Below are 21,090 nucleotides of genomic sequence, written 5' to 3'. Positions count from 1 at the left end.
GCTACATGTGCCATTCTCTAATAGTGCAGAAATGACCACAGAACCACCATAAAAGCTTTTATACCAAACTTGGGATGCTCCCTTGCATCATATTTTAATTCATTTTGTGCTTTTATCTTAAGAAAATAAAAGCACCAATATAGTCACCAGGATAACTGAAAATCTGAAAAACAGCTAAAAATCTTTGAAAATCAAATGTGCCCCTTTATACAATCCCTTCACTTGCTAGATACAGGGGCATTTTCTGCATTCTGAGGCTCACAAAGCTTGACCTTGGCTCATTTTTATGTGAACTCAAATTTTCACATCATTAATAAAAAGAGAATCAAAACAAAGACCACAGACATTAGGGGAGGGGAAAGTGTGTAGTTCCACACTACGATCATCCATACTCTCAAAATGGAAAGAGAAAAAAATAAAATTCACGTAGCAGAGGTGGTGACCCCTGTAACGACTGTGGTTCCCAATCTTTTTTTTCTTCTACTGGTAATAAACCATTCTGCAGACCTCCCAATTGTGGCCACCATGATAGTTACTGCTTTACAGGTTTATGTCTTTTTCTTGCAGTTAAGAGTGTTATCAATAAAAATTTCAAATGATGACTTTCCCCGTCAAATAAAAACATCTTAAAATGTGAAGCCAACAAGAGGCTTAGAGTAGAAAAATGCAAATGACACAGGGCTTTCTTTTGTATATTTTTCTACCAAATCTCTTAAGTTATTAATTTTAAAGGCATTCCTTGCAAGCGAGACAATATACCCTAAATGACACTGGGGTAGTGTGACAGTCTTAAAAGTTGGTTTTGACATATGCTACTAACATTTTTAAAAAGCACCTCAATTTTAAATGCAGTGATTATGAAGGGCTCCAAATAAAAGTTTACCTAAAAAGGACACTTAAATATTATACTTTGAAGGCTGACATGAAGTGATTAAAAAGACAGCTTGCCAGTTAACCACAGCAGAAAATGAAAAGAAAAACTGAAATAATTGTGTAACAGTAAAGGATGACTCCTTGTAAATCACACCTTATATACTGTGGCAAATATTATTTCCATGCATTTAGAAAAAACTCCTTCCAAACCTGTGAGTCCTGAAAAATGAGTAGTTTCTTAAATATGTGGAATTGTTTGCAAGGTCCCACAGGGAATGTGTCTAGTCCCACAGTCTTTGGAAGCCACATGGCATTCCCAACTCCCTGTCATGGTGTCCTCTTTGCCCACAAGTTGCAGCTTTGCCATAAAGTGAGACGCCATCTCAATGTTAATAAACTGAGAAGCAAGGACACAGAAAACTTGTTCTTTTCTCTGTGTAACAACATTTCATTGTTAAAAGCTTGGATTTTATGATTCATCTTGCAAATTGGCAGGCCAAGTTTGCACCCTGGTCTTGCTATCACAGAGTCATCTGTGACTCAGTGACTGAGAAATATTGCCACAGGCTCAGAAAATGCTGCCTCCATCACCAGCACCTTACACAAGCTCCTTGCAGAAATGATCATGAAACTTCTGTTAAAAATCCATTTAATTTTTATATTACGAATGTCTAACATGCATATCATGAAAAACCTAAAGAGCACCTAGGTCTCCACAACTCAGAACAAAGGAATATACTGTTGCCCATTCTTTCCCTTTTTTATACATAGTATGCAAGCATACATGTGTGTATGTATATATGTATGTATGTGTGTGTGTATATATATATATATGGGTGTGTGTGCATATGTGTGTGTGTGTGTGTGTGTGTGTATGTGTAAAAGTTTTTTATTTCCTTAAAGATGTTCATGAAACATTTTTAAGGAAATAAAAACTATACAATAAACTCTACTTGATATACTAGGATTCTAAACTTTCTGAAAAATGGAAATTTCCCCTAAAGGTGGAGCAACAGCCTTCATCACTATGGCCACAACATTCTATTATAGGCATAATGCTACCATGAGGATTTAAGTCCCAGTTATTCATTCTTCGATCCTTTCTTAGACAATACAAGATTATAAACATGCTTGAAAGTCCAGTGAATTCATTGGTTAGGACAGAATTACAAAACTTGCCACAAACTTTGCCATTAAGATTAAATAAGAACTAGGGTTGTGGGTTGGTGGTAGAGTGCTTTCCCAGCACATATGAGGCACTAGGTTCGACTCCCAGCACCACATAAAAATAAACAAAATAAAGGCATTGGGTCCATCTACAACTTAAAAAAATATATATTAAATGAAGCCAGGCACAGTAGCGCGCACCTATAATCCTAGCAGCTCGGGAGGCTGAGGTAGAAGAATTGCGAGTTCAAAGCCAGCCTCCTCAAAGGCAAGGTGCTAGCAACTCAGGGAGACCCAGGCTCTAAATAAAACACAAACTAAGCCTGTGGATATGGCTCAGTGGTGGAGTGACCCTGAGTTCAATTCCCAGTACTCACCCTCACCAAAAAAAAAAAAGATTCAATGAAATAATACATATCAGTTTCCTAACACAAAGGAAGCCCTCAATCCAGTGGAACTCTTTTTTTAAGCAATAAAAGGAAGATGAAGTCCAATTAAGACTCTGGAATTATTAGTAGCCAATGATAATGAAAGCACTGGGAGTTTATGGTATTATAAATCAATTCTGTATCATATATCCATATGCCCAAGACAGTGTCTACTTGATGAGGGCAGGAACTATATCTATCATTTAAAAGGCATTCAAAGAGTATGTATTAAGTGAAGAAAATGCACAAAATCCATAGGACAAAGATCATTAAGGTGAAGGTCTAAGATCATTACTGTGAAGGTCTTGGAACTGCTTCAGAGCACATATAAACCCCCTGAAATTTTATACATTATTACATGTGATTTTGAGTGTGTATCTGCCAAGGTGAATTTTCTGGAGAAATGACCTATAGATAGTATAAGATTCTCATATGCACTGATTTTTTTTTAAATTAGGGACCCTTGCTTCAGAGCTGCACTACCTTCCCCTGAATATTTTGCTCCTTGCCTGCATAAACATGAAATCCCTATGTATTTTCATTGATTAACAAGTTCTCAGATATTTACTCTTAGAAGAGTAGTGACCTATCTTGAACAAAAATTAGTACAAACTAGCATTATGATGTGTTATATTGTCACATAACACATCTTCCAAAAGGTACATGTAGAAGTCATGAAGCCTGACGATCTAGAAATCATGCTGGGTTGGGGAAAAGTGTACTTGCCAGAAAACAAATTTCTTAATCAGGGGACAGAACTAAGTATATGGTCACATTCATACTACCTTTATTTATCTTCAATGCTCTAAGATATTAAGAAAAGTGACTCAATTGAAATATGAATGTATGGAGTTCATAAATACACTTGTCAAAAATTCAAAGGAGAGTCACAAAGGTAAAACAAAATGGATAAGATGAGAAGTGACTATTTAGAATTGACTTGCCAAAACGTCCCCTATCAACAGTGGTACTGCTAATAATAACAGCAGTGACGGAGGCACTATTTGTAGCTATAGCCCTTTACTATAAGCAAAGCACTTTTCACACAGATGTATCATGCTGGCAAAATGACTGCCATTTTATAGACTGACATATAAAGGCTCATAGAAGCTCAAGTCTGACCCACATCATACCATTTCTGAATATGGAGGCTGGGGAATGTCCATACATCTTCCACTAATAAATGCTATCTTTTTAATCTAACATTTTGCTTCACATGTCAGAATCATTGTTAGGCCTTCTGAATTTCTGGATATGTTGCCAATTATTCATTAACGTTCAGAAAAAGCAAGGCACTTAAGAAAGCCAGTTCATTATTATCCATATTGCTGTGGAATTTGTGTTAGTGAATGAGGAAGTTAGTACACAGAAAACATCAAGGGAAATAGCAAAATAAGAAACTTGGCTTTGGGGCCCTTTGAAGCTATTTTAAAAAATAAAATGTTATGTTACGAGCAATGTGGTGTATCTCTGTGTGTGTGTGTAATTATTATTCCATTGATTTATTGCACACATGTCAAAGAGTGTCTGGGCATTTGTACAAGTTAAAACAAACCAACCAAGGAGCCAAGCCACACAGCCACAAACCCAGACAACTTGCCTCCCACCCCTCACTCCACCCTTCATCCTACCACCTCCCAAACACAAATTCCCTACTAGCAAAACCCTTCTGTACAAAAATGAACTATTAAGCCAGAGACATCTATCATTTAGGAATGAGTTAGGAACCAAACTGCAAAGAGTTATCATATGTAACCTCTTCTGAGTATGAGCACCATATTCTTCTAATGAATGTTTTTTCACAGAACTGATTGACCCTAAGAGTACTCTACCACTGAATTACATTGCCAGCCCTTTTTATTTTTTACTTGAGACAGGTTCTCACTAAGTTGCCCAGGCTGGCCTAGAACTTATGATCCTCCTGCCTCAGCCTCATAAATAGCTGGCATCAGAGGCATGATCCACCATGCCTGGCTTTGCATGTTCATTTAAATCCAGACTTTTTGTTGCAGGACAAAAGAAAACAATCTCTCCTCTACTCACCCACTAAACCACCACATGTTAAATAGGAAGACTCTTTTCCCTTTGCTATTCCAAGGAGTAGAGAAACCAATTTAAAGTATTTTCTTCCACCGCCAAAAATCCTCTGCTTATGATCCAACAATTAGAGCTAATTTCAACCTAAATTGCTTTCTTTAAGAGATGGATAGCATTAGGTAACTTTCTCCTCTACATCTATATACAAAGATATCTTAATAGGAGAAAAAAAGGCAAAACAAATTCCTTGGATGTTTCCTGCTAATAAAATCATCAATTTCACACTCAACTTCAAAGCAGTGAACTTAGAAAATCATCTCACTATCTCTGCCTCAGATGGAGAACAATTTTTTTTTCTACTTCAAAGCACCATCTCCTCATTGGGTCATTTTAGTTATTGAATGTGGTGCAGAAGCTAGCCACATCGCCACTTTTTAAATGATAGGTGTAGGTCTAATTTGGACTACATTAATTTGAAAGAGATAAAATACAAGTAAAAGAATAAGAACAGGGTGAGAGGCCAGGGACTATAGCATACATACATCAGTGTAATAGTGGGAAGAAAAGCCTTTATGAGCTGACTTTTCTCATTTTTGCCTTCTGGAAAGGAATTATCAAGAAACCTGACTGCCTGTTTGGGCAAGCAGACTGCCTTGCTCATCAAATGTCTTCCTACCCAACACACAGCAACACAATCACATTAACTTTATCAGAAATCCTAGTATTATTGATAACTTAAGACAAAATATGGATCTAACCAGTTGTTTCATGAAGAAAAATTCAAACAGGGGTCAGCAGACTATCTGGTCCAATTTAGGGTAAGAGACTAGCTGGGTATCCCAATGCCCTCTCAACCCTCTTCTGACAAAAACACATTCTTTGCTAAATTGCTCACTTTTGACAATTGTTTGATTTAATTAGTTTGTACTTTTGTATTTCTTAGCAGATCCAAAGATGTAATACAATTAGGGGAAACAGGGTGATAGGCTAGTAAGATATATTTTTTGTTCATTCTTCTAAGTATGAATAAGAAATAACCAACACCACCTTTAAGAAACTTAAATGATACTTTCTTCAATGAGTAAAAGAATTTTGGAAATTGAGGATACTCCTTATTAAGAAACCCCTGGAACTACAGGTGCCAAGAAGCAGACCTATACAAATGATCTACAGCAAAGTAAGGAGCTTTTATGATTTTTGATAAAATGAAAGACCTCCAGATCGATCCCTTATCTATCATTTCCAAATCCAAAAAAAGCCCTGACAAATGAAAAAAAAAATCCAAGTGCGAATCAAACTCCTTTGGTGGCACCACACAATGCAACGTGACAGGAGAAAATTTATATAGTCATTATCCTTCTTCAGAGTAAGAAAATTTTTCTGCTGAAATATTCATGGTTTTGCTTATAAGGTATTGATGCAACCTCACTGGGAATGTTATACAAACTATGATACATGCAATAGATCTCACCTTTCCAAAATTCCAAAAACCTGAATTCCAAACACACCTGGTCCCAAGGGTTCTTCCAAAGAAAGCTGCTCAGATATGACATCTTGACATCCAGAATCCCGAGACCATAACTTACCTCAGTCTGAAGAATGGCAGCCCTTTGTTCTTTGGCAGTAAGCGACTCTTTAAGCACTTCAATGTGTTGCTTGCAATCTGAATTTTGATTGCTAAGGGTTTCAAGCTTTGTTTGTAAGGCAAGAAGTTCTGACTCCTTCTTTGAAAGTTCCTGCTTCAGTTGATCAATCTGTGAAATAACAAAATTGCAAGAAATTAGAAATTATACTTTACATTTGACAGCTATGGATTTCTCTCAATCTTCAATAGCCAATCCAATAGGACAGGCCATGAATTTGCTTAAAGAAATGGTCTTGATTGCAGGGGGCTCTGGTCAATGGATTAGTTGGTTTGACAAGGTAGAGAATACAGTAGGAACAGCAAGATTGGGATCAATTAAATTTTGGACATGTTTGATGAAAGTGAGAGTTTAGGCATAATATTGTATATATGGAGGTCAGGTGCTCATGGAAAGATCTGAGTTCTGTATAGTTGATTTAGCAAATATTAGTTTATATCTGAAGATTTAAATCACAAGAGAAGGAAAGATAATCTGAGAAGAGTATGAAAGACAAGAAGTCCAAGAACAGCTATGTTTAAAGGGAATACAGAAGATCAAATCTTTCCTGGGAAGAAATAATTTTTTTTTAAAAGACCAAAAAGAAGATGATTTGGCTCAAATCCATAACAGCTGATATCCAAAACTCCAGTTTGGCTATCCTTACATCTGCGACAGAACCAGGATGCTTTGTTCAATATCTATTTTATTATTGCCCTTTCCCACATCATAAAGTTCTATTTTGTTTTTTGAGCTCATACAGACCTAGGTTAATGTTTTGCTGATCAGTTCTATTTTTTGACTATAGAGTTTTTAAACATTGCAATGGAGATTTCACCTGTAAAAAGTTATAAGGCCTTTACTATTATGTTATGTGTTGTATGTATTATATTATGTGTGCACACTTGTATTGTGTGTTATATGTTTGAATGTACGTATGTCCATATATCATATATGATGAGCGCTCATGAAAAAATGGATCCAAATATTTTTTTTTATTCATGTGATTTAAATGGTTTAATTTAAATTGGGTAAACAACTGTTGAGGATTGTTTTAATATGTGAATAAAAAAGGAGGTTAACAGATGTGTTTGTTTACTTTCACCTTTCCTTTTCATTATATTTAATAATTCTCTTCAAGATAATGTAAATTGTTGAGAAAATTGTTTTCTTTTAGTGCCTTCTGGAATGTTACATAATTTTTTCTTTAGCCATTATTGCCAGAATTCCTATCTTCATCCCAGTGCCAGTGAAGACAAAGATAAAACCAATCTACAGCTTCTGCAATAGCCATCACTGAACTGCTTGCAGAACTTGCCTGGACTATGTATCACTTGTATGCATTGTGAATTCACCTGTATGCCTTGTGAACTATCTGTTGGTGCAGCGACTTGTGGTATTTTTGCTGATGATGTCATCGGTGGTACAATTTTTCCAAAAGGAGCCGTCAATTGGCTTGGTGTATCTTCCTCCCTTCTGCTTGTCATGATCGTTAAGCTAAAATTTGGGGGCCAACAGAGGTGAGGCAAAGAACCTCACCCCCCTGCTGGTACAAAGACCTCTCCACAGGTGTGGCTGTATACTGGACCGGTAGTCAGTGATGGGTAAGATCCAATTGCAGTGGTATCAACCTAAGACAGGAGGCTGACGCCTTGAGGTCAGCTCATCCGATAACGGGTAAGGACCATATGTACTATTGGACAACCTAAGGTAGGCACGGTCCCTAAGCCACATGCTTGTTGTTTAAACAGAGGGGGAGATGTTGAGAGCCACAGCCGAAGGGGCCCCAGCAAACTTCCAGCTGCCAGCTGATGATTGGCTCACAGCGGCCCCAGCAACATCTAGCTGATTGGCTCCTCTGTGGTGATGCTCATTGGGCTGTTTCCCCGCCCTTTCAGACTACCAGCTGATGATTGACTCACAGCGGCCCCAGCAACATCTAGCTGATTGGCTCCTCTGCGGTGATGCTCACTGGGGGACTTCTTTGGCTCCGCCCACACGACCCAGCCAATCGGCCTCAAGAGCAGGAGGATTGTGGGAGGTGGTGAGGCTTGTGTTTGTGTGAGAGGCTTGTGGGAAGCTGGTGGTGGCAGTTGGGCTCTGAGGGTTTTTCCTGAGGAGCTGTTTTGTTTGGCCTGTGTGGTTCTAAAAATAAAGTTCGTTTCTTTTGACAAGTGGCTCCTGAATTGTGCCCAGCCATTCTGCGGCAAAAACTAAAGGAGGTAGTGTCCTAAAAACCAAGGAAGTATTGCCAAGATGAGCAGGAATTCCTGACTTGTGAAATGTGATAAACGGCCTGCTTTATACATTGTTCTAATGATAAAATGAAATCACATCTGCAAAAATCCTATATATATTGTAAATGTTATATAAATGAGATATATCCATAGCTCCAAGGGGAGGGTGGGAGAAGGAGGAAGAGAGACATATGGCTTGAGAAGCAGTCTTAGGGGCCTAGAATACATACTATAGAAACAATATCAGTAGCCTACCTTCTATCCCACTGTGGCCCTAGGTTCACAATGAAATGAAGGCTTCTTGAACAACTCTACTCATCCATGAAACCCCCAAGCCTATTGCCATTGTCTTCAGGAGGGTCAACAGGGAACTAACAAATACAATTAACCCAAGATAAAACTCCACTGTGGAGAACTGGGGTTGTAGCTCAGTGGCAGAGCACTTGCCTAGCACATGTGAGGCACTGGGTTCAATTCTTAGCACCACATAAAAATAAATAGAAAAATAAAGACATTGTGTCCATCTATAACTAAAAATTATTTTTTTTTAATTCATCATGGAGATGATCACTCAACAGAGTCATTTAACCAAAGATAATATAACACAATAACAATGTGTGTGTGTGTGTGTGTGTGTGTGTGTGTAAGTAACAGAACACACACACACACACACACACATATGGGTTTTGTTTTTATGTATATTAAATGTTGAGTAGACACAGAACATAAAATGTACAAGGAAAAGCATGTACATGAGATACAAGTAAAAGCAGTATCCATCATTCAATTCACCAAAGCAGGAAAAAAAATCATTAGAATTACCCATGCCCCAACCTATATCCATCCTGAATTTGGAGTTTGTCATTTCCTCTCTTATCTTTTAGGCTTACCATATATTTCTGCATCCATAAGTAACATGCTATTTGGTTCTGCATATTTTTCAATGTTGTGTCATACATACTTTTTAAAGCACTTCTGTCCTGAAAGTTAAATCATGTCCATGTAAACCTATGTACATAGAATTAATTCATTTTCAACAAAGTACAGTATTCCATTGTAAGACTTTGCCACAATTTTTTGTTCATTCTGCTGATAGGTATCTGGGTTTATTCCTAGGTGTTTCACTATTACAAATAGTGCCATTCAAAATATTCATTATATATATATATATATATATATATATATATATATATATATATATATATATATGAGAATAGAGAGAGAGAGAGATATCAATCTCACTTGGTACAAACAGCAATCATTTTCTTGCACATCCATCAGGAGTTAAACTGCTGGACCAAATAGCAAGCACATCTTCATTCAATTTCACTAGATAAAACCAAAATGTTTTCCAAAGTAGTTATATTAATTTGCATAACCATGAGCATGCCAGTCACTTACAAGTATGCCAGTTACTCCACATCTGTACCAACATCTTATGACACCAGTCTTTTAGATTTTTGCCAATCTGATATGAGTTGTGGTAGATGGTCTTCAGAAACAACTTCCACAAATCCCTTCCTAGTTGTGTACAAATGACACTCCTCACAATAAGAAATAGAGTCTGTTTATCCTCCCTTGCATCTGAGTTAGACTGTGACTTCCTTTAAACAACCAGAAGAAACAAAAGTATCAGTATGATTGTCCCAGCCCCAACCTAGAGAAGACTAGCAGCTTCAGCTTCCTCCCACTTGAAACCATTTTACAAGTCCAATTACATTGCTGCCACCACCATGATGAGGAAGCCAATACTAGGCACATAGAGACGCCATACAGAAACAGAGAGACCTAGTGATAATGGTGGCCCTGTCGTGTTTCTGGTATCCAACGGAGGAATTTCAATGTTTCATCATTTATCTTTACCACATTTTCCCCCTTTAACACATTTTGGAATGAATGACATTAATGGAATTTTTAACATTAATCTCCCTTTGAATTATCACTTTTAAAAACCTTGCTTAGTCACGATGTATTATATTTTGATGTTACTGAATTCAGCTTGCTAATATTTTGTTAGGAATTTTCATCTGTTTGTGAGTAAGACTAGTTTGTAATTTTCCTATCCTGTGCTGTCTTTGTCAAGTTTAAGCATTAGTCATACAAATGAAGTAGGGCCTATTTCTTTTAATGAAATGGTTTGTGCAAACTTGGGATTTTTTTCCCATTAATGTGCATTAAAAGTCACCAGCAAAACCATCTAGAGCTGGTATTTTCTAAATACTACTACTTACTACATTTCATCTAAACTTTTACATTGTTTGCAGTAAAATTTCATAAAACTCATTTATTTTTATATATCTTCTTTTTCATTCCTAATATTCTTTACTTTAACTTTTCTTTCTTGATGACTCTCAACAGAGGTTAACAGCAAGTTAAATAATGTAATCAAGGAGTCAATTGTAGCCATGTTGATCATACAATTACATTTTCACTTTCTATTTCATTAATTTCTGCTCTTATTTTTTATTATTTCCTTTCTTCTACTTTCTTTGAGTTTATTCTATTTTTGTTCCCTAACTTTTTAAGTTAGAAGCTTATCTCACCAATTTCCATTCTTTTTTTTTTAACCTGAGATTCAACACCCAGGGGAGCTTAAACACCAAGCCACATTCCCAGCCGCCCCCCTGCCCCCGCCATCTTTTTTATATTTTATTTTAGAGACAGGGTCTTGCTGAGTTGCTTAGGACCTCTCTAAGTTGTTGAGGCTGGCTTTGAACTTGTTATCTTCCTGTCTCAGCCTCCCAAAATGCTGGGATTACAGGCTTGCATCATTGCACCTGGCTCCCTTTCTCATTCTTATATGAGACTTAAAGTACTATAAAGTACTCTGTCAGTATCATTTGAGCTTGATCCCAGTAATTAAATTTGTAGTACTGATATTATTATTCAATCCTAAATATTTTCTAATCTCATTATTTCCTCTTTAATCCATGAATAATTTACAAGTACTTTTCTTAATTTCTAAATACAAGGGTGTTTGCGGGGCGGGGGGTCACTTCTTGCTTCTTTTTTTTTTGTGGGTTTTTTTGGCATTTTATTGATTTTATTTTTTAAAATACACCACAGCAGAATGTATTACAATTCTTATTACACATATAGAGTACAATTTTTCATATCTTTGTATATAGAGTATGTTTCATTTCTTGCTTTTTGGACAGAGAATGTGATGTATTTAATACTAAGCATTTGAAACGTGTTATGTTTTGCTTTATCAAATAATATATACTTAGACTTTTCTTAAATGAACTTTTTATATTGTGTGCTTGAAAAGAATTTGTATCCAACAAATGTTGGGTGTAATATTCTATAATGTACATCGCATTAGATAATACTTTAAATTGGGTAGGTTAAGTCCCCCCACCTTTTGATGTTTAAAATCTGCTTTCATCTGTTGATTAAGTAATAGGATTCCTTAGAAGATTGAGTTCTACTATGTGGATGAACTTGTAGTACTGTTGATTCTTGTGTCTCTAAGAATGGTTTCTTTGCCTGAGAACCTACTACAGTTTTTCTATGGCTAGTTTTCAAGTAGTGTGTCTTTTTTCATTTTCAATGTTATCTTTGACCCTCTGTTGAAGGTGTCTCCTGTAAACAGCAATACCCACATTTTTTTATTCGGCCTGACAAAATTAGGTGGAGGATTATCAATATATGTGATGTTAATTCAACCCAGCTTACCTTGTGCTTTCTATATGTACTATCATTTCTTTTTTTCTCGTTTGTTTCTTGGTGTCAATGACTTTTTTCCTCATTCCATTTTTTTTGCAGATAATTTAAAAGTTCTGGCTTTATTTATATTTTTTACATTTATTTTACTTTATTTACTTCTTTAAGTATTTTTTTAGTTCTTGATGGGCCTTTATTTATTTATATGCAGTGCTGAAAATCAAATTCAGTACCTCACACATGGTAGGCAAGCACTCTTCCACTGAGCCACAACCCCAGCCCTTACTTTATTTACTTCTAATCTTTAGCTCATTACTCTGGAAATTATAACATTTGCATTTAAAACACTCTATCTTCTGAAGTCGATATATTATGTTTATTTCTCAATAAAATTAGGCCCGAGGCATAAGTCCACTTACCACCCTCTTCCCACACAAATCATTATTGTCATGTATTTTTAGTTCTTTCCTATTTTTTTATTCATTATTACTTTTTGACATCCATGCTAGTTTAGATTTACCCACAAGGTTATTACTGTCTTTGCTTGTTATTCACTCTTATACCTCAGATATTCCATTAACAATCTCATTCTTCCTGAAATGCATCAACTATACAACTTATAAGGGATTAATATCCAGAAAATATAAGAAATTTTACAAACTTGATAGTAAAAAAAAATCCCTTAAAAATGGGCTATAGATCTAAAGACATTTCTCAAAAGATGACAAATGTCCAAAAAGGTATATGAGAAAAATGCTCAAAATCACTAATCACCAGAGAAATGGAAATAAAAACCAAAATGAGATATTACCTCACTTCAGTTAGAATAATTATCATCAAAATGACAAATGATAACAATTGCTGGCAAGGATGTGAAGAAAACAGAACCCTGTATACCACAGACAGAAATTTAAATTAGTACCAAGAGCCATTATGGAAAATAGCATAAAAGTTCCTCAAAAAATTAAAAATAGAACTACTATATGATCCAGCAGTCCTACTCCTGGGTATACATCCTAAGGAAATGAACTCAATATGCTGAAGAGACATCTGCACTTCCAAGTTTATTACAGCACTATTCACATTATCCAAAAAATGGAAACAACCTGAGCATACATCAACTGATAATTAAGAAAATGTGGCAAATATACACAAAGGAATATTACTCAGCCACAAAGTGGACAAAACCCTGCAGTTTCCTACAACATAGATAGAACTGGAGGTGATTATGTTAAATAAACCATGCACAAAAAGACAACTTTCACATGATCTCACTCATATGTGGAATCTAAAACAGTCAATCCCATAGAAATTGAGAGTAAAATAGTGGTTACCAGAGGATGGGAAGAATGAGAGAGGGAGGGATGGGGAAAGGTTAGCCAATGAGTAATAAGTTCCAGTTGTATAGAAAAATTAAGCTATGATGTTCCATCTTTTAAAATTTGCTTTTGTAGGGTTTTGTCAAACTCCATTTTTATCTGAAAATATATCAATTTTATTCTTTTTTCTTTAATATTATTACTGAGTATTAAAAATAACTTTAGAGGCTAAAAATATTCTCTTTCAACATATTGAGGATATTATTACACTAACTTCCAACTCCCAGAAGCTACTGACGTCTGAAGCTATCACTCCAAATTCATCCCTGTAAAGGCAATTGGACTTATCAATAGTTGCTTTTTAATAGACTTTACATACTTTATAACTCACCTGTTCAAAGCATACAGTTGATAGTTTTTATTATATTCAAAGAATTTGCAGCCATCCTTGCAATCTAGTTTTGGAACTCTTTCATCATCTCAAAAATAAGCCTTGGATCCATTAGAAATCATTCCCCATTCTCCACATCCCATCCCTAGCCCGAGGTAAGTAAGAATTTACTTTCTACCTGTATGAATTGCCCTATTCTGCATATTTAACATAACTGCAATAATACAGTATGTACACTTTGTGAGTGACTTCTTTCATATGAGGCTGTTTTTAACATTCATCCATGTTGCATTGTGTATTGGTACTCATACATTTTTACTGCTGAATAATATTCTACTACATGAATATGCTACATTTTTTTTATCCATGTGCTGGGTGATGAACATCTGTGTTGTTTTCAGGTTTGGGCTGAAACCCAACTAATGCTGCTAAGAACATTTGTGCAGAAGTCTGTGGGGACACATGTTTTCAATTCTCTTGAGTATACACCTCAGAGAGAAATTGCTGGGCCACAAGGTAAACTGTTTAGCATTCTGAGGAACTTCTAAACTGTTTTCAAAAGTTTTAAATTCCCACCAGCAATATATAAGAGTTCCAATTTCTTCACTCACCCACTAACACTTGTTATTATCTTTTCAATTATAGCCATTTTGGTGGGTATGAAGTAGTATGTAGTTCTTCTGATTTACATTTTATAATGACTAAATATATTAAGCACCTTCTCATGTATTCCTTTGCCACTCATACATCGTTTTTGGATAAGTGTTCTGTCGGCTTTTTAAGACTGTTCCTTTGCCACTGAGATTTTGTTTTACTTTGATGCAAATGGATAGCTTTCTTTTTATTAATTCTATTCAAGGATACTTTGGGCTTCCTAAATATTCAGATTTGTACCTGTCAAATTTGGGGAAATTCTCAGCCTTCATTTCTTCAAATAATGGCTTAATATGGACTCTGTCTTCATCTCTCTTTCACTATGGAATTCCAAATATAATTACACTAGATCTTATTCTTTTATGTTTTTTTTCCTACCTTCACTTAATCTCCTCTGCTCTGTTTCCTAGCTTATTACATCTCTCTTCTGCTATAACTACTCTACTATTAAAACTACTCATTGGGCTTTTGTAATTTTTTTTTTATATTTTCCCATTTCTAGACTTCTTATTTAGTTATTTCTAAATTTGCTTGAAATTTTTATAGTCTCTTGATCTATTCATATTTTCCCTTCTTTTATTTAAACATAACAAACCTACTTATAGTATTTGTCCTATAATTCTAACTTCTGAAGTTTTTTGCCTTCTATTTCTGCTGTTATTTCTTTCTGCTAGCTTCACTTATGGTGGCTGATTTTCTTTCAGATTATGTGAGTTTTATTTTTCACTGTATTCATATTTTGAAGAACTTTTAGTGGAGAAATATTTGAGGCCTGTGTTGCACATGTGATTCTTCAAAGCATTTGTCTCTGCCAGTATCTGAGGGCACTACCAACCAAGGATTCCTTTAAACTATATTCCCATCTTAAAGTTTTTATTTGGATCATCTCACATAGCACATCTGTGCAAGAGCCAGCTGGATTCTCAAAATGAGTTTTTTCACCTTTCACTTTGCTCAGGGTATTAAAATAGATAATTTTGTTCTGGAGGCCCCAAGTCTAAGTGGAAAATGGGTAAAGTAGAGAGGTTATATATAGTTCTTTCAGTCTGTACACTAAGAATATAATTGTTTGGGATCCTAGTTTTATGTGGTGGTAATAATGGAGTTCCTATTAGATGCTTCCTCTAAACCAGATCAGTCTTTTGTCTCTTTTCTCCACTGACCTTTTAACTATGAAAACAGACACTTAAGTCTGTCTGACAAATGCCAATGTGAAGAAATAACCTGAGCGCGACTTGTAACACAAACTCCCTACTCTGGCTTAGTTTTGACCCTTGAGATTCTTTCTGATTTGACAGTTCCTAACTACATTTTAAAATATGTGTTTTCAAAAAAAATCAGCATTTTTGTTGTTTTTGCAAAAACAACAAAAACTGACATAAAAATATCTAGCTACTGAAGTTACAGCTGAACACGAACTGAATGATTAGCCTAACAAACAGTGAAACCAACATTTTCAGGCTGCACAACTTATTAGGTGACTATGGAAGGAAATCCTATTTCCCAGGAGAAGTCAAACTACATTGGGGAACAAACAGGTTTCATCCAGCTTACCAAATCTAAAGGACCAGTAGTGGCTGAATAGAAAATGGTCCTATAAAAGATTCTGGTTCTGCTTAAAGGTTCACTGGGAAAGCAGCATGATTGCTTACTGATGTTCATGTGAGCAGGTGAGAGCACTATTCAGGTACAGACAATTCATGAAAGATATTACTCCCCTATTTGAACAGATCATAAGCCCATGGTCATTTCTCTTTGGGAAAAAAGTAATAAGTTCTCTCTTGCTCATATATAACAAGATATATATATATATATATATATATATATATATATATATATATATATATATATATATATATATATATATATATATATATATATAAATAAATAAAATAAGTTCTCTCTTGCTCATATATAACAAGAGGGGAAATGATAATTAAGACTACTTCAAATGAAAAAGGAAGTTAAACTCTGTTGTGATCAGCATGATCGGCACTCTCCTTAGGGGGAATTGCCCCCAAATCATATCCAGTTGTAGTTGACAGCACAGTGTATAGTTGAGTTCACATATGAAACTGATTCATCTGAAATTAAAGCCCAAAAAATTTTCAACTCTGCATGCCTAAGCAAAGATGATGTTTATAGTGAAGAAAAAAACTGATGTGCTTTCACAAATACTGAAGTAGAAAGGTGGTATGGGGATTGAGGTATGGAAATAAATTTGAATGAAATCAACTTGGTCCACAGAATGGTGTTCACAGGAAGGAAGGGCAGGGCAGGATAGGTTGATAATAATAAAGTTCTTTCAGTCTATAAATATTAAGCAGGCAGTGGCTCTAAATAGCTTTCAGACTATCATTGCCATGAGGTAGATTTTAAATAAATATTTATACTGACAATAACAGAAAAAGGCTTTCCTAGGGGAATACAGTTACAGGGTAAAAACTCATACTATTCCATAAAAATATGCCTTTTGCTTCTTTTACAGCCATAGACTCAATAAAAATGAAAAGTGATGCAATTGAACCTACATAAGAACTAAGGCTGGGGAAGGTCTGTCTCTGTGATGGCCAACAGAAAAGCCCGTTGGAATTACATCACATGCTTCATATGAAGTCCATGTGGACATCAGGCACACTTCATCCCGTCTGAAAATTCTTCCCCCACTTATGTCTGTGACACAACCAACACCCTGAAAAAACTACTCTGCCAAGGAACACAGCTTCTTTTTCACTGCAGATATGGCCTTCATGTCTAGAAAGTGATATGCTTATTATCATGCAGTTTGGGTTATGAGGTTTGTAATCTGTCAGAGGTTTATAAGAAAATGTGTTACAAATTCAGAATAAAGGGGGAGATCTAAGACAGCAGATCTAAGACAGTGTCGGCTTCTCTGGCAAACACTGAAAACAGAGGGAGCAGTTAATATAGAAATGCTGGAATCAGTAGATAAAAAATGTGCTAGAATAGGAACAAAGTATTGTACAGAAAGGGGGTGCCATTACTTTTTGGAGAAACAATTATTTATATGGCACATTCCGTTCTCAAAGGCTTAATAATGTTCCTGCTTTCTCTGGCCTCTTTAGATTCAGCTCTCACAATTAGATTCCTGTAAGCATTTAGAGTTGGGTAGGAATCAGAGTTTCCCTCAGGAAACACTTGCAGAGTTCAGAAGGTGTCCCAGAATCTCAGTACTTAAGGACAATGTCCATGTGCCAAAGGACTTGCTAGATGTTGGGATTTCTGCCCTGGTCAACTATGTCTGGTATCCCTACCTTCATACCAGTTGAAATTCTAAAACTCTGCTTTTTTAAAATTTTTGTAACTAATCTTCCACCTTTCCAAAAAAAAATGTGATATCCTTTTGCTATGATATCATAATTATAAAAGCAATTTAGGTCTTCATTGCTACATAATTTAATCATAGACCTTTCAAAAGGCTCTACTAATTCCAGCCATCCACTCAGATAAAAATAGGGGTATATGTTTATTTAAAATATTCCCTTTCCCTTCAATCTACATTCTTTATTCATTGTAATAATTAGTGCAAACAACATTACTATGCTTAAATAAGAAATCCTGCTTACCTCTCAAAGTAGAATTAAGAGAAACCAGTAATGAGCAATAAATATTCTAGTTCAATCCAGTAAGAATATTCTTTCAATGAAGAAAATGTAAAAACTGACTCTTACTAGCACCATTTGGCTAATGTTTACCAGTCTCTAAGGTATATCTGCATGAATGAAGAATTCATTCTTATTTGTATTTCTCAGAAATAATTCTTTCTACATAATTCAGCTTAAATATAAAATTGCTATTATATTACTATTACTATTATTATTATTATTATTTAGTTATACACCTTCAAGAGTAATGTTTATAATTATTAGCTATTTTTTTTTGAGCCAGGTGCTTTCACTGCATTATCTCTTTCAATCTCCTTGAGCCATGTTTTAGATTTGGCAGTATTGACCCCATTTTATAGAGGAAGAGAGTATGACTGAGTGACTTAAGTCACTTCCCCCAAGTCCATAAGCTAGCAAGGGCAAGCTAGAGACTTTCCAGAGTCTGTTTTTGTCTTTAGCCTGTACTCTTTACATCTCACCCCACTACAAGATCTCTTCAAACATTCCTCAGACTTGACCATTTTGGATCTCAAAAGCAACTAGCCACTAAAAGTTAATCTAACTAAAAAACTGATGGTCTCTTAGACAAAGGTGGGCTAATAAAGGTCATGACTTGCTTGCTAAAGACCACAGAAATGTTTTATTCACCTAAACAGATTCCATGATGAAGGACAGTTTGCCAATTTCAGGGCATTTCCAGCTGTAGAAATGACTTGAACAACTAATCTATTGTTGAATGATGGAATGGGAATGAAAAGCTAAAGTCAAAACAATAATTTCCCCCAAACTTCTTTTTTTTTTTTTCTCAGTACTGGGATTGAACCCTGGGCCTCTTGTGTGATTGTAGACAAGTACTCTACCACTGAGTTAGAGCCTCAGCCCAAACTTCTGAGTTCATTCATATATATTCCTGAGGTCTTCATTCCTACAGTAATTTAGGGACTGTGTGTGCTGTACCTTGGCTGTCGTGGTTTATGATATTTTGTTAAGACCTAAACCTCACAATGAATAGAAATCCCACCCCAAGTTTTCTCTGATCCCTTTATGGAATCTACATTTCTGAACTAACAATCCTCTGCATTATTCTTCATTGTTCATTTAGTTCATGATATTACATAAAGCAGATTATGTAAGTATTTGGAAAAAGTATGCATGCAAACCATAACTTTCTAGTCATACCAAGAATATAAAAGTCTGTAACTCTGGTTTGTACCTTGGTCTTCATAAACTTGGAGTGACTTTTGTAAACCTCTATTTGTTTGATCTCTTCTTCACGGTCCTCAGTGTTCAGCACACCATTGGCTTTTAACATCTGGATCTCATCCTCAAGATCCCTTATGTTTCGCTCCAATGAAGCGATTTTTGTGTCCTGTTGGTGGAAAAAAGAAAGAAAGAACATTGTTTTGTTTTGTTTTCAGCATTGTCAGAAACAGAGTTTTAAAAAGCAATTTGGTGGTAATACATTAATTATGTAGATATAATCCTAAATTCTGAAAAATGTATTTTTTTCACTTCCAAGGATCATTTATAAGATAACTAGGTTCATAATCCAGTCACATGTCACATGTCAACACAATACAGAGAGTTATTTCAATTTGTTTCACTAATATCTAGGAACCAAATTACCAAAACAATGGTGACAACAGGGATTTAAAGTGTTAAAGAAAAACATGATTTAAGTGGAAAATTGATAATTTGGAATATAGTCTAGCAAGGACTATATTTTTAAGTCCACTTGAAAACACAAAAAAGCATTGGTTCAAGCGTATATTCCGTGGCTGGTTTTATAAGGCATGCTTGGAATTTGACTCAGAAGGAAATTCAAACCTACTAATGGAGAAAAGGATTCTCATCCAAAATGCAGATATAAGCGAAATTAAATAACTGAATCTTGACTTAGTATGACTGATACACTAAATATTGAAAATTTATAGCAACTGGAAATAATATATCACAACATCATGATTTATTTGGCCAGCAGTCAGGTCCCTACGTGACAAAAAACATGACTACCTTGCAGGGCATTTCTAACCTATTGATTTACAGACCCAAAAAAACTAGAAATATTACATTCAGATGTGGGATTAATTGAGGAAAAAAAACAACCAAAGACAGACTCTATACACAAGAGAGTACATAATAAGAGACAATGCATTCAACATAGAAAAGAAAGTGCTTTTGCAGCAGAACCAAGCAAGCAAGCAAACAACAACAAAAAAATTTCCCCAACCTCAGGAATTAGACTCAAATTAGTCTTCAGAATGAAGCACATCAAAAGTTTGACCTTAAATTTTCTTACTGTCACCCATTTACCTGTTGTTTTACTGCAAAGATTTAAGGAGCTTATATTAAATTTGTCATTGAACATTAATGAAAACAAGTCACCAATTCTTTTTTTTAAGAATCTAAAAGACTAAGAATTTCAAAAGTAAACACTATAAATGGCTATTTTATTTATAACTAATTCATTTTTTTAAAGTCTTCTAACAAACATGTCTGTCCTGTCTTTGTGGCTATTATTTATTTTATTTTCCTGTATTATTTGCTCAATAGCATACCTCCTGTAGCAATATAATAATAATTACAATCATCAAGTCATCATATTAAAAGGAGGAAAAGGAAGAAAAATGACAACTATTTACTGAGCTTCATTAAGTACCCATAACCAAGGGCTCAGAGTACAGTAGACACTTTCATTAACCCTCAGAAAAATCCCAAGGTGAAATAAAAGGATTCTAAAATTTTCAAGATTATTATGACAAGTTACATACTGCAGCTTCATTTTCCTTTAAAAAGAACACCTATTATAGTTTTCCAGTTATAAAAGCAACATACTTTAAATGCATGAGAAATGGAGAAAATCTCTTTCTTCTACCTAGAGAAAACTACCATTCATGTTGTTTATGGATAGTCTATCAGTATTTTTCAATTTTAGATGCCACCCACCACTGGAAATCTTGAATACTACCAGTTTGATAAAGGAAAGTATTATGGATTGAATGTTTGTGTTCCACCCCAAATTTATATATGGACTAATCTCAAGGTGATAATATTTGGAGATGGGCCTTTG

General features: G+C 35.2%; 1 protein-coding gene across 1 annotated transcript in view; it reads right to left on the bottom strand.

The window, feature by feature from the left end:
* Positions 1 to 21,090, bottom strand: part of ERC2 (ELKS/RAB6-interacting/CAST family member 2) — a 908,750-nt gene that overhangs the window by 578,445 nt on the left and 309,215 nt on the right. The window contains 2 exon segments of the mRNA XM_081286503.1: positions 6,092 to 6,259; positions 19,234 to 19,389. Coding sequence (XP_081142629.1) covers positions 6,092 to 6,259; positions 19,234 to 19,389 — 324 coding nt within the window.

The sequence above is a fragment of the Spermophilus citellus genome (assembly GCF_964194105.1).
Source record: "Spermophilus citellus genome assembly, chromosome: 3".
NCBI classification, from domain to species: domain Eukaryota; kingdom Metazoa; phylum Chordata; class Mammalia; order Rodentia; family Sciuridae; genus Spermophilus; species Spermophilus citellus.
The sequence above is the reverse complement of the archived record's forward strand: the minus strand, read 5'-3'. Positions and strand labels throughout refer to the sequence as shown.